The 14,526-nt window shown below is 37.2% G+C and overlaps 3 protein-coding genes across 3 annotated transcripts; 2 read left to right on the forward strand and 1 right to left on the reverse strand.

The window, feature by feature from the left end:
* Positions 1 to 854: 854 nt before the first annotated feature.
* On the reverse strand, positions 855 to 3,394 carry LOC135939706 (zinc phosphodiesterase ELAC protein 1-like). Its single transcript, XM_065484217.1, has 8 exons — positions 3,172 to 3,394; positions 2,921 to 3,036; positions 2,710 to 2,862; positions 2,381 to 2,517; positions 2,113 to 2,314; positions 1,959 to 2,056; positions 1,231 to 1,402; positions 855 to 1,166 (listed from the first exon to the last, which is right to left on the reverse strand). The coding sequence occupies exons 1-8, from the start codon at positions 3,251 to 3,253 to the stop codon at positions 1,023 to 1,025; spliced, it is 1,104 nt and encodes a 367-aa protein (XP_065340289.1). The 5' UTR covers positions 3,254 to 3,394; the 3' UTR covers positions 855 to 1,022.
* Positions 3,395 to 3,522: 128 nt separating this feature from the next.
* On the forward strand, positions 3,523 to 6,357 carry Gmd (GDP-mannose 4,6 dehydratase). The gene is made up of 7 exons (XM_065484218.1): positions 3,523 to 3,754; positions 3,842 to 4,084; positions 4,142 to 4,334; positions 4,615 to 4,847; positions 5,376 to 5,591; positions 5,788 to 5,856; positions 5,914 to 6,357. Exons 1-7 carry the CDS (start codon positions 3,689 to 3,691, stop codon positions 5,974 to 5,976), a joined length of 1,083 nt encoding a protein of 360 aa, XP_065340290.1. The 5' UTR covers positions 3,523 to 3,688; the 3' UTR covers positions 5,977 to 6,357.
* A 148-nt stretch (positions 6,358 to 6,505) lies between these two features.
* On the forward strand, positions 6,506 to 11,792 carry LOC135939708 (forkhead box protein C2-B-like). Its single transcript, XM_065484219.1, has 3 exons — positions 6,506 to 9,696; positions 10,600 to 10,961; positions 11,388 to 11,792. Exons 1-2 carry the CDS (start codon positions 9,314 to 9,316, stop codon positions 10,931 to 10,933), a joined length of 717 nt encoding a protein of 238 aa, XP_065340291.1. The 5' UTR covers positions 6,506 to 9,313; the 3' UTR covers positions 10,934 to 10,961; positions 11,388 to 11,792.
* Positions 11,793 to 14,526: the final 2,734 nt, after the last annotated feature.

Consider the following 14,526-nt stretch of genomic DNA (forward strand, 5'->3'; position numbering starts at 1 on the left):
TCTTTGCTTTTGCCTCGTATTCACGGACAATGCAGCAACAGAGCAGATCTGTGTGGTTTATCTCGGTAAATAAAGGGGAGTATTCAGACATCCATCTCTCTCTCTCTCAGCCGGGTGTGTGACAATGTGGGTCACGTGGCCGCAGATATAGAGCGTAATTTCTGCAAAGAACGGCGCGACAGTGAAAAATGATGTGCCGGCGCTTGGTATTCAAGAGCGGTACAGTCGCGCTGCTCCGTTGCATCAGAAATAATATATACACATATAATCACGCCGGCACTCTTTTTGTGCCAAAGGATAATTTATTGCGAAGCAAAAACTTTGCAAGCAGAAAATACTACACCGTGTCACGCCCAAAATATTTAAATTCTCTGCTATGCACATTTGAATCCCGGAAATGAAGATGCTTTGTGCTGGAAACAAGCATGTCTGTGGAACAAAAATTTTCGTCGCCAGCACAAGACCGTTTGAAGAGATAATCAATACGCTCACACAGGGGGCGGAATTCCTCTCCTGAAACTGTGAAGGCAAACACAAAACTTTTGTAATAACTGCCAGGCATAAATCACGATAGGATTCCAATATAATACTTATTGCACGCCCCGCCATATGTAGCACCTTAGCGCTTGTCCAATAATTTTGTTAACAAGCGCAGAAACTTTTAGACGCAGCCTGCTCCTCAATTTTTATGTTATAACACCTAACACTGCACCCAATACTGTGCAGTTGCAACACGTTAAACTTAACCAATATAATATTCAAATTTAATTTTCTTTAAACTACCAGTTTACCTTTTGAATAATCAATTGGATGACTTAACCCTCCAAAGTAATTATTATTGAAAAAATAATTGGTGACTTTAAACCTTTTATTTTTTTTATTTTTATTTATCCCTGTCCGAGGACCGGACAGCTCACCAGTTTAACACAAAGTCTTCTGGATTACTTGTCACACATTTTAAGTCCATAAAAACGGTAATGTATATAATTCATATTTTGACTCGGCACTCAAAATGTTGATAACTATCCATCCTGAATGACGTTTAGGATCCGTTTCACAGAAAATTCAAGCAAATCATGGGCCAGATGAACCTTACATGAAGTATTTCCTAACTCTGAGAGAGATTCTTCAGCTTCCTTCTGCAAAATATCAACTGTTGGTCCTTCCTGCAATAGACAATAATAATGATTCTTTGATAAATAAAACTATTAATTTATTTGCCGAGTTTACCTCTTCCGAAGTTGCTCGGTACCTCTGGCTAAAGTGGGTCAAGATAAGATTTCTGGCGCTGATTTCATGGGCATATTTCGCTGCCATCCCGGGCGTGGAGTGACCTTTTTCTAGCGCATTTTCAAGCATGCTGTTTTCCAACGTAGATTCATGAACTAGCGCATCACTATTTCTGAATAAGAGAACATTACATATTTCACATCATCTCTCTTTCTATCACTCTATTTTTAAGATTAAATGTTTGTATTCAAATTGAATAATTAGTAATGCACCACGTTTTTAAGATTCTTATCAAAGTCTTAAAAAAATTAGGGCGGTGTCTTCTACTTTCTGAACTGCTTAGCAGAGCAAATGCCAAAAAAGTTGTTATACTTTGTATTGCTACAAAATTAAGTTTTCTTGAGATGTAGTTTCACTAATTTTCGCCGCACATTAACAGTTTTTTTAAGGAAGTTCTAGCTTTCCTAATAATTAGATTAAGATGCTGATTTTCACTTAGAAATCAGAAGGGATTTACTAGAATGATATTAGCAAACAAACAGCAAAATTCAGATATCAATATTAAAAAGCAGCAATGCAAGGAATACCATACTAAAACCTTAAAATATTAACAAATTTGTATCCGCATGATAAAAAGCACAAAAGCAATTAAAAAGGAACAAGCTTTAAGTGAGAATCACATGTTGTTAATCTACATGAAGTTATTTTAAGTTGCTGAAAATACTTACAAGGCCATCTTTATCATTCTGTCCGAGTTGCATGTGTCACCCATGATCGTGATTTTCCTCCCTTTCTTTGGCGATCCCACAACATCTTTTGATCTGACCTGAATCAAACGGAATTAAAAAATTTTTAAAGCTTTTTTTTCAATATGGTTCAAACCAGATTTCCATCAAAAGTGACATCTTCCCCTTGCTTGAGTCTACTGTAAACGTTTCCAGGCGGTATTTTCATTGATGCAAGTTTATCAACATCAAGTTTGCCACTCAAATCTGGCTCCTCAATCACATAGCCAAAACTAGGGATCCTTAAATGTTCATTGTGTCCAGCTAGCACGCTAGTCTTGCCTTTTACTTTTGAAATCCTAAAATCAGAACACATTAGTTATTAGTACTTGCTCTTTACATAATAAAACTTAAGTTTGCTTTACACAGTCCATGCGTCATTTTGTGCCGAGATAGAGTCTCCAAGCAGCTCTTGTGGGTGTAGGGGCCCACTAACTAAATCAGGTTTCCATTTGTCCCAGTCTTGTGGCAGCTGGTAGCTCTCTGGAATCAGCTCATGGACCTTATAACACATTATTGAGTTTAGTCAATTATTGATTCAGAGTTATTTTCCCATTATTAAATAGAAATTTTAAAATAATGTTTTATTATTAACTATTTTAAATTATTTATCATTTTGATGGCAAAATAATTATGATTACATATCCAAGTTAAAATCTATCAATCAATCCACAATTTCTATATTACACATTACCTTAAACTTAAATGGGAGCTCGCTCCTAGATAAATATAAACTCTGTCTGACAAACTGTCTTAAACCCTGGGGGCCGTAAATATCTAGTATGAAATCACTCTTGAAAGAAGCTTGTGTGGAAATTGTGGCAATCAATCCTGGAAGACCAAAGAGCTGAAAAATTGATAGATATATTAAAGTCTGCGTCTTTTTAAGTTTACAGCATCCTTACATGATCACCATGAAGGTGTGTTATGAAAATTTTAGTTATTTTTCCTGGTCTAACGCAACTTCTCTGAAGCTGTACTTGAGAGCCTTCCCCGCAGTCAAAAATCCAGACAGAGCCATCTGAAAATAATATACCAAAATTTAATTCTATTGCATAATAAGTACATATATGTACATACATTAATATCGATACGCCACAACATATATTATTTTGCGATTCTAAAATAGATTTATGTAGATACGCAATAATGTTACCTGCATGACGCAGAGCAAGGCAAGATACACTTCTGTGATAAGTTGGAAAACATGACGCAGTTCCCAAAAAAATTAATTGCATTTTAAATATTCCCGACGATAAAATAACAGCGTTAAAAATAAGGCAATATCAAGAAGTACAACATAGTAAAAAATAAAATTTAAAATAGGCGTGCAAACGACGAGGGTATAAAATGTAAACAATCCTTCAGAGGGAGAAGAGAGAAGAGAACTGACAGCACGCAATGGGCGTGGTGGAGAGCCAATCAAAAAGCAGACAGCTAGATTTAGCCAATTGGAGGGCAAGCTGAAGCCAGCATCCAATAAAATGACTCTGGTAAAATAGTGAGTGTTTTTACACAGTACACTGTACAATCAGCTGCTGATAACAAACGCTCTGTCAACTCGACTTATATTCAGCCTTTTCCTGTCCCCGTGGCAGAGTAACGCGTCTCTGGCGAATGCCACTGTACTGCTGACTCGCAGGACCTCCGGTTACGTGGAAAATCTTGTTGAAATGGCTGCTGCGTCTGCTGAAAACGGCGCCCGGAAAGTCGCCCTCATCACCGGAATCACTGGCCAGGTTCGCTCCTTTTCCATTGTATTTTGGAATTTTACCGACTCTCCTGTATTGAAGATATGAGTATCTCACATTGTTTACCTTCTTCAGGATGGCTCGTACCTTGCCGAGTTCCTCATTGCCAAGGGCTACGAGGTGCACGGAATCATCCGCCGTGCAAGCACATTCAATACCGGCAGGATCGAGCACCTCTATGCAGACCCAAAGTCCCACAAAGAGGGCAAAATGGTACTCCATTATGGTGACATGACAGACAGCAGCTGTCTCGGCAAAATTATCAGCACGGTCCGACCGACAGAAATTTACAACCTGGCAGCTCAGAGCCACGTCAAGGTTTTTCCTCAATCTGAAACTTTTGAATGTTGAATTTTATTTGTATTTGGTTTGCAGGTGTCTTTTGACCTGAGTGAATACACTGCTGAGGTGGATGCTCTTGGTACATTAAGGCTTTTGGATGCCATCCGCACCTGTGGGCTAGACAAACAGGTGAAATTTTATCAAGCTTCAACTTCGGAACTCTATGGAAAAGTACAAGAAACCCCTCAAAAGGAGACGACACCCTTCTACCCTAGATCACCCTATGGTAAATTTAGATTTAAATCGCAGATTTCCCCCTTAATTAAAACCTGGATGTCTAATTATTTTAAATGCTCAAGTCTGTCAGGGGGACAAGGAAGGGGATTAGCTATAATACAAATAATGTTGATTGGATTTAACTTACTGATAGTACCAAACTGAAAATAAAAATGAATTCAAATATGGCTTTCAAACAGATTTAATTGTCTGATAAATTCAGGCCATTGGATCATTTTACATTGATTAACAAGTCAAAGCAAACAAATAAATTTCGTTGTAAATTTCAGCATGCGCCAAGCTCTACGGGTACTGGATAGTTGTGAATTACAGAGAAGCGTACGACATGTTTGCATGCAATGGGATTCTATTCAACCACGAAAGCCCAAGAAGAGGAGAGAACTTTGTTACCAGAAAAATTACTAGATCTGTCGCGAAAATTACGCTTGGCCAGATGGAGTGCCTGGAGCTGGGAAATCTAGACTCAAAACGAGACTGGGGACACGCTAAAGACTATGTTGAGGTACTATCCTTTTTCATCAAAGCATCAAACTTAAGTGACCAAAGCTAAGGATGCAATTTTAATTGTGTGCCTTGTCTCATGATGATATAATAAGTTAACTACTAATCATTTTTATTTCACTTAGTTATAACTTTATATCTTATTAATGGCACTCTCCATAAATTATTTTTGTAAAGAGAGCAGCGATTTATTGTCAGTTGTTCAGTTGAAATTTTTCTTACGCAGCATAAACTGTGCATAGATATCTGGCTTAATTTGTGTGTGTCAGAATCAATTTATTATGCATTAGAAAAAATCATGTTTTTCTTCGTATATATTTATAAAATAAAATAAATTACTGTCCAACTGAATATAGTAGTTCTTTTCAGTAACGATAAGAATAGGCGCTGCATTTTTATTATTAATTTCTGATTTTGGATTGGGCATAGTTGCTCTGCTTATCCACAGTAAATTGACTTGAATCTAAAAGTGGAATTACTTATCAAAATAAAACTTTTGAAACCAACTTACAAAATGCACACATTGCAGGCAATGTGGCTGATGCTGCAGCAGGAGAAGCCCGAAGACTTTGTTATTGCAACTGGTGAGACAAGAAGCGTCAGAGAGTTTGTTGAAGCATCCTTTAAGCATATTGGCAAGGAAATAATTTGGGAAGGTGAAGGAGTCAATGAGGTTGGCAAGGAGAAAGACACTGGCATTGTCAGAGTTCGAGTAAATCCAAAATACTTCCGCCCTACTGAAGTGGTAAGGCTAACATTCTTGTAATATTAGGTCGTTTGTTAGCTGAGTAATTCAGCTTAACTGATAAAAAAGTGATATTTAATGCTCTTCAGCAGTTTTTTATTATCAATTTGTGCTATACAATTTGCTGCACTTAAAAAACATGATAGAATCGCTATCACCATCTTTGATAAGTACTACATAATTCTGATGTTTTAAGGACCTTTTGCTTGGTGATTCCACTAAAGCCAAAGAAAAATTGGGCTGGATACCGAAAGTAGGATTCCAGGTATTGCAATGATTGGCGCTTAATCTCAATGGTATTAATTTTTAATCTCCACTCTAGGAATTGGTGACTGACATGATGAATTCTGATATAAAACTGATGAAGCAAAACTCATGTGCGTAACGCGAAGATAATGAGTGCGTTTGAAGTCACAAAAGTGCAATGCTTTTTTAAGGCCGTTGTTTGATGCATTTCAAATTTTATTTCTGGACAAGTTTTTACAATTCGAATCTGTTGGTGTTTCCACTGTTGTTATACATAATATGTCATGCTTTAAGTTTTATTGCATATTACAATTTTGCATTGTTTGAAGGGTTGCTAACTATAAAACTGTGTGTAATATTTTAAATAATTGTGCATTCCATTATTTCTGATTTGAAAATGCATTTCAATTATTGAACACTGTCAATTTTTCCTGTATTTGTGCACAGAAATGATATGTGCAGCTAGTCTGCTATTGGTTCTATTTACAAACGAAAGTAAATAAAAATCATTTTGACCAAATGCGCCTGTCAGTGCTATTTTGTGCGTGCGTTTTGTATACATTTTGGTGTTTTGAATTTTGGCAAAGACTGTTTATTTTCCTGCCTCCGCTCTGTTTGAAGTTTTACCAACTTGTGATATTGGAGGGCAGTAAAATCCACGACGCAGATGCACGTGGCTTTTTTATTTCTCTTCTTAAACGATTTCTTTATTTGAGTCTGTTTTTATGCTCTTTGAAGACATGCTTGTTTAAGTTGCTCTAAAAGTGCAACGCGCGGACAGTGTTTATTTGGCTTGGGTATGACTTTCTGTTTGCGGCGCTCTGTTTGGTATAATGCACACTTTAGTTACCATGTATTTGAACGCTTTTTATGATTACTTGGAAACTCAAGGAACAAACTAGACAGACGTGCATGCTAATAAAAATAATCTCACTTTCTCTTTTTCAACGACCACGTATAAAAGTCGCAGATTAATTCCAAAAAGTTTTGGCTGCTCTCCTGAAACCAGTTTTCTGCTGGCGTTCGTGTCCAAAGGAGCGGAGGCGTGTTTTTACGAGAGTTGATTGGGCATATTTTGGATAAATAAACAGTCTGCTGCTGCTTTAAAATGACACCCCGCTGAGTGAGCGCGGCGTGTCTGTCTTTGGTGTTTCAAAACTTCTTTTTAATAGTCTCGATCTGGCGTGGGGAGCCGACACCATAAAACCCTTTGACTCTGTGCGGTTTTGCGGCCGCCATTAACATGTTTTTACGTTTCCTCTATCAGAAGAACACATTAAACTTTTACTGTTTGATTATTTTGAGAAAAAAGATGTGTGTAACAAGAAGAAGGGCTGAGCTGCGCGGCATCTGCGTGTAATTCTGTAAACACATATATTCCAGACTCAAATCGCGCGTCACGCGAATGCTCGAAACCGGTCCGTAGTTTTCGGCATGAAAGCCGCGAAGGGAAGGATAAAATTTCGCTCCAAGCACACGCACAAGAGGAAAAAATATTTGATTCCTTGTAAGGTAGGCAACGCGCTGCACTTCCGTGCTCACCAAATTGCATTTCAAGTTCATGCAAGGGGCAATGAGTAGTGTAATGATATTTATAATTTTATGATATATTAAATTAAATTTTTACTAGGAAAATAAAAAAATACAATACAAAACTGAAATCATATAATCCAGAGTCAAGCTAAATTGTTGATCCTGTATTAATTTGACAATTTGTTTCTTAAAACAAGAATTTTTTGACAAATATGGAAATCCATTCTGTCAAGCGGTTCAATTTTTTCTGTAATATTTACTATTCTATTCATGGAGACGAAAAAATATATTTTAAGTTCATATTCATATCGCAACAGTTCCATCTTCATATCTTTCGAAAAGCGTACATCGGAAATAATTATTATTGAAGCTGAGTTTTCAGTCGTGTTTCTGCAATTTCCGCTGAAATGAATGAAAAAAATGAGGGGTTGACATTTCAAAGATAGCATTGGAATGAAATCATTATGAAACCTATCTGGAGCTCTTGCGCGTTTGTATGCATCTGTCTGTGCAAAAATTAATTCCAACTCGCGTACTGCTGGTTTGTTATTTCCGACTCTTCATTCATCCCGTGCGGCGGCAGAAGCAGCAGGTTCTGGCCGCGTGCCACAATGTAGCAATAATTTATTTCATATAAAACACACACGCACACATCGCTGCAGATGTCATCGTCGCGAGATCTGCTCCCGCGGCATTATTTCCTCTGCAAGCAGCTTTTTTGTCGTTGACAGCTCCGATTCGGCTCTGCTGCGGAATCAACTCTTTGGCTGCTCGCGCGGCACGGGTGGTCCCCCCGCTTTTTCTCGCGTCCTTTGGTGTGTTCAATTTCTTCGATATGTTGAATATCCAAACACATCATGCAGCCACCGCCGAGTTGCTTTACTTTTTTGTGCGAGGAATATTTAAACTGGCGTTCCAACCGATTGGTGGAGTGAGAGTTTTATTATCTCTGCGTCAGCGAGTTTGCCCCCTCTGCTCTGGTGGTCTCGCGCTCTGTCTGTTGCAAATTGTATGGAGCTGACGCTTTGCCATCGCATTGAATGAACTCAAAATAAACAAGATACGAACGTAAATTAATTTTGATATGTGAGAGCAAATATTTTCTAGTGCATAACATTAATTAACAATTTAAATCATTTTACAGATGATTTAATGAACAAATTTATTTCTCAGAGCTTTTACTGGCTTATGATTATGATGAATGAAAAAATAACTTTAAATCTCAACTGGCCCAACGAATCTCATTAACACCAACCCTTACTCAAAATTAAATTCCAGCTGGCACAGATGCTTTTGAAGGATATCTAATTAACGTTATGTTAAGCATTATATTTTCCAGTTATTTTATTGCAGTATGATTTCTGTTCGCATTTATACACAACACATTACAAATAATATTGAGAAGCCTACAGATAGTCGGATACATAATTATGTCTCATTTTTGAAAGTTTTAAACAAATCCTTTTGGAGTTTTTAATTTGTAAAATTAATTTATGGGGGAGTTTTTGTAGTTTTTAATTTAAATTTTCACATTGCTTTAATTTTTCGGAAAATTTATAGATTTTGGGTCTTTTTTGTCAGCACGAATTTCGTTAACATGCTTTTCTAAATCAGGTCCCAAGGGGGAAAATCCAACACTGTTGGTACATAAATTACAAACACTAAGAATTTGTTCTCAAACTCGAAACGTATATTGGAAAAGTGATTTTTTTTCTTCAATTTCCCCAAAAGCATGGTGCAAGCCGCAGCAGAATAAGCAGCAGACGCCAGAGCGACCCCAATTTATGGCGGCTGGCGGTCGCTGCGATGGTTTATGTTGTAAAACTTTTTCACACTTGTCCGAGAAGCTAAACAACAACATTTGAGGGCCGCGACTGAGAGCTGGCCGGGGGAGGAAGATAAAATATTCAAAGAGGCGTTTGCGCCGCGCGCCAGTGCCGAAGATGCTGCCGCTGTCGCCGTACCTGTCTTACGGGCCCGCGGCAGGGTTCGCCCTACAAAGGGAGCTGCTTTCGTCACGCCTCTTCTTCCACCACCACCAGCAGCACCACCAGAAGCCACCCTACTCGTATATTGCCCTGATCGCCATGGCCATCAACTCAACTCAGGACAGGAAAATCACCCTGAATGGCATCTACAATTTCATCATGGATCGCTTCCCCTACTACCGGGACAACCGCCAGGGCTGGCAGAACTCCATCAGACACAACCTGAGCCTCAATGAGTGCTTCGTCAAAGTGCCAAGGGAGAAGGGGGCGCCTGGCAAAGGCTCCTTTTGGTCCCTTGACCCAAACTGCACCGATATGTTTGAACACGGCAATTACAGGTATTTTTAAATGTTTAATTTAGGTTTTTATTTCAAATTTAAATTGAGGATTTCTCCATTGCTACACATGTCAAAAAATAAACCTTTGTTATTTAATTATTCCTCCAGATCCTAGACATGTGATTTGCAAAATATGATGATAATAGTCTATTTATTATTAAAATAGAAAACGAACTCGATATTGGCATGAGGAGCTAAACTGCAGGCAGGAAAATGGAGATACCAGTTTTTTTTAATTAATTACACAATCAGTATTATAATGGCGTTTAAAATGTGCCACTCAGTCTGGTGAGAAATTACTCCTGCGTTTGTACGTTTTCCAAAATTTTTCTAGTTATGTATGCTTTTGTGCATGCCTTATTTGCTGTTTATTATATAATTATCTCTAATCAAACTTAATTATATTAGCAAGACAATTTTTTCAATTGTAGATAGCCATGGTGACATAAAATGGATAATTTTTATGAACCTAATTTATGGAACATAATATATATGAATGAGGGAAATAAATTAAAATAAAAAAAAACTTTCTATCTAATTTACTTGCAGTTTTAGCTGATTTATGAACATACCTAAATAAGTGATTTACCTGTTCTAAGCCTATCATTTATATGATATGTAATTTAAAACTCATCCCTGGCAATTCTAATTTTTACTTTAGCTAATCTGGTTCTACAAAAATATTGATTGAAAATGCTGATCAATTCATGAAATTATTTTAACTCAATCTTTACCTTTAGAATATTTTTGATAATTAGCTATTTCAATATGCCATTAAGTTTTGCAAATGAAATTCATATTCGATAAGTTAATACTTTTTGGAAGCGTTATTCACAATGCAAAAGAAATATATTGTATTAGTTGATTTGAAATTTAATTGAATTCATGTCCCAAATTTATCAGGAGACGAAAACGGAAGCCTGCATCAGTGATGCCACGAGTTTCAAGAGGCACACCTAGTGTTCGCGACGTGGTAGGAACTTCAACGAGTGATAAAGGCAAAAGGGTTGTCCTCAAGAATGACGAGATCGCTACCAATTACGAGCCAGATACAAAGCAGTTTTCCACCAAAGCATCCCTCTTCACGATTGAGAATTTAATCAAGAAATCGCCGTCGGACGCCACAGACAACGAAGAGAGGCATCGCAGTTGGAGCGAGGACGACATCGCAACCCTCCGCTTTTATCAGCAGCAAGTTGTCAAAGAATGGTGGCCTGCAGTGTGTACTTCGAGTTAGAAAAATGTCTAACAAGAGAATATTTAAGGTACACTGCAAAATAATGGATTAGAAAATCATGGCATATGACCACTATACGCTGTAAAATAATTTAAAACTTAAAAACAAATTATTTACTGCATTAACAAATTTTCGTAACATTTTATATTTTTTGATATTTCGATTGAATTTTCAATTAGAAATCGATAGGAAAGAGCAAATTTTTCAAACACAGACGAATTTTCCTTAAATCTAAGAAATCTCAAAACTGTAGAAACAAGCAAATATTTTTTTAAAGAAAATACGTTATTTTCTAAATTCAGTAACATAATAATTCAAACACAGACATTTTTGTATTTGAAAGTGATGTGCTCGTTCATAAATTATTCTGAGAGGGAAACGATATTGCCTTGTAACATCAAACTAAAAGAGCAGTTGTGCTGAAGGTGCTGAATTTTTCATTTGCTTGTTCCAGGTGGTGCACGCGCGCTCTGGGCGAATGCAAATAGAACAATGGCTTTCGTAACTTGCAGGGGCGTCGCTTGTGCAACTTTTAGCGCTGAAATGGAAATCAGATCGTAAGAAGAGACACGGTGTGTATGTGTTTGTGAGAGTGTGCAATCTCGACGAAGCGACAGAACACAGCAAGACTGGCGCTGAGCGGCTTTTACATAGATTAGGTTCGCAACTCTCGTCCTTATTTTGTTTATTGAAAAGTTTCTCCCAGGCTTATAAGCTGATTTGTGATGCGAGTTAACTCGACAAGCCACTACATAGAAGTCGAAACTTTGTTGTCGTCTAGCTCTGCACAAAGGTGGTTTTCTTGTGTTTGCGTCGGTGGTTGACAGTGTAGATATAAATTAAAGGCAGACTCAACTTTCCTGACTTATTTTACTCACTCAACCAAAGACTTTCTCAACCCTAAAATATTTTTTTCAAATAGTAAACTAGAAAGGTTAGATTGATAATTAAAAAAATTTCATCATAATTTCCTGCTGCTTAATGTAAAAATTATATATTTAAGATAGGGATGCTTTTAGTAAAAAAATTAAATTGGACGAATAATTTAGATTAGCTATCAAATTATCCTGAAGTTAAAGCTTATTTGAGCATTTCATATTATTACATGTGAAATAAAATATACTATGCCGTAAAAATGGATTTATATCTTCATATATATTAGTTTTAGTAAAAAATAGTATATTTAAATAACAATTAACAGCCTCGCATGGTTTTCGTAATCATTGCACCGAATGCACTTTTAAAACAAATCATCGATTTAATTTACTCTCTCTTTAGTAAGTAAATTGGGAAGAATTTGCATTAAACTAATAAATAAATGATGTAGCCTTGCTCAAAACTTTGCGAAAATTGGATCGATGGAAGCGTGTCTAATAGTTGACGGAACCTAACTTACCGGTTAACTTTTAATGTGGAGCAATAGAACGGAGGTACCAATATAAGGTTAACGGAGAGGATCAAGTGCATAAAATATGGCGCTGGCCGGTTCCATTGGCTGGCAGTTAATCAGCGCAATCAGTGGTGCCTTTGATGGCAGGGCTGCCTCGTGTCTCGCTCGTATTTCGTACCCTTATTAAAGTTAAAGACAGTTTTACTGTTCCATCCATCTATCCATCCACCGCTGAAGCGGGAGAGCAAGCGAGGTGTTCGTCTTATCAAGGGCCACACCCTCTCGCAGCTTATCTCTTTGGGCTGTGTGGGGTTGCTTTCGCTCTTGCCATCGAGATAAATCGCGTCTTCCTATTCACATTGCTACAAATTACTCACTCCACTTGCTGCGGCTAAAAGGAGACTCGCCAGAACTCGATGCTATCACTCCGCTCGCGCACGGCAAGAGCTTTTGACCTCAATCGCAGTGCAGGAAACAGGCAAAAGGCACACACTGCAATTTATCAACAAACGAAACGATTTCCTTCAATTCCCGACCTTATTGTCTGCTGGATGGCTTTGTTTGGAACAAGAAAGACGGTGTGAAATCAACTAATACCACCTCCTTTCTGCACTACAGGCGGGAAATCGCGGCAATATATGAATTATTATTTTATGAGCGCAACAAGTTGAAGAATAAAGAGTACTCTAAAATTTAAAAATAACAATTTGGTTTTTTTAATTTTTGTCTCAGAACTTGCATATTCCAAAGGCGTGTGCCACAGTAAAAATCACGTTACAATGGAGGTTTCCATCGTAATATGCTGCTGCTTCCCTATAACTCATTGTCTTTGCACTGCATTTTTTCATATGATATTTTTCACATTTGCTTTCACAAAATTTACAAAAAACATTTTTCATTAATAAAATAGAAGGTCCTATTTAGATGGGTTTGTAGGGGGATCGTCTAACTTATTTAGTTTTGTTTCAGTAATTCAATAGCGAAGAATAAAAAATATCATTCACGACTTTTCTGAGACAAAAACAGTGAACTTTATTGAGGACACACCAGTTTAATTTAGAAATTAAATTAAAACCAGTTAAATTTTGGATGCTGTTATGAACAACATCCAAATATAGCTGTAAATTATAAGAGGCATGATCAATAACTTCACCTGTTTCTCCCGCTGGTGTGACGAGGGCGCACTCAAGGCAGGGGAGAGAAGTGAAGCGTGCTGAAAAAACTGAAAGGCCCTCTCAGCATACTCAGGACGTGAGGAAAGTGACTTTCATTTATCTGGGAATCACGATTTTCCGAGACACGTACATCGCTTTGAAGCCTTTTTCGCTTTTGAAATGATGCTGCAGGAGATTAAAGCCAAAACGTGACGAATGTTCGCAAGCAAGCTCCTGCTGTCTGTGTGTGCACGAGCACTTAAACGAAATAGGCAGTCAGCGCTTCGCGAATTTCACCTGTAACAAGCACGCGTACACGGAGAAGCACTACATATTGGCTGTTGCGCCGGGCAACCTCGTACCTTCAAGTGGCTCTCAATCGCCCCACGAGTCTCGCAGTTCATCATTCGACGTTCAAACATTGGCCAGTGGCATATAGTAGAAAGAGAAAATTAAAATTATTAAAATATAAAACGAGAAACTTTCAAATTATAAAATTTATTTTAATATTTAAATTTCCGCATTATAACTTGGAAAGTCTATATTAATATGTAATTATATTATATTAAAGACCTTATTTTTTGGAGAAAAAAATCAGGGGAAGAAAGTTGTTGTGAAAACTATTTCCACACTATGCATGGCTTGTAGTTTATTTGTTGCTGCTCAGTAAAAGATAAACCAACCAATAAAACTATTTTCAGCACAAGATTTTGAGAATGTTTGACTGGTGAAGTTTTAAAATTATTAAAATAGATATTCATGTGATAAAAAATATTAGGGAAAATTTCACCAATGTCAATTACATTTTTAACATCCCACTTTTTCTTGATTTATTTTTATCTGTTTCGAGTTCATTAGCAAAACAATATTTAAAATAATTACACACCATCACTCTAACCAATGTAAGTATAATCACTGTTTAATATGTAATAACCTTTAAAACTCCGTTCCATCAATCCATTTGCACATTTGATCATGCAAAATCACCACTCTAATTGAAAACCACGCTTCAACATAATAATAGGATCAGCCAAAGAGGCTGCATTGCG

Source organism: Cloeon dipterum, chromosome 3 (genome assembly GCF_949628265.1).
Source record: "Cloeon dipterum chromosome 3, ieCloDipt1.1, whole genome shotgun sequence".
NCBI lineage: Eukaryota > Metazoa > Arthropoda > Insecta > Ephemeroptera > Baetidae > Cloeon > Cloeon dipterum.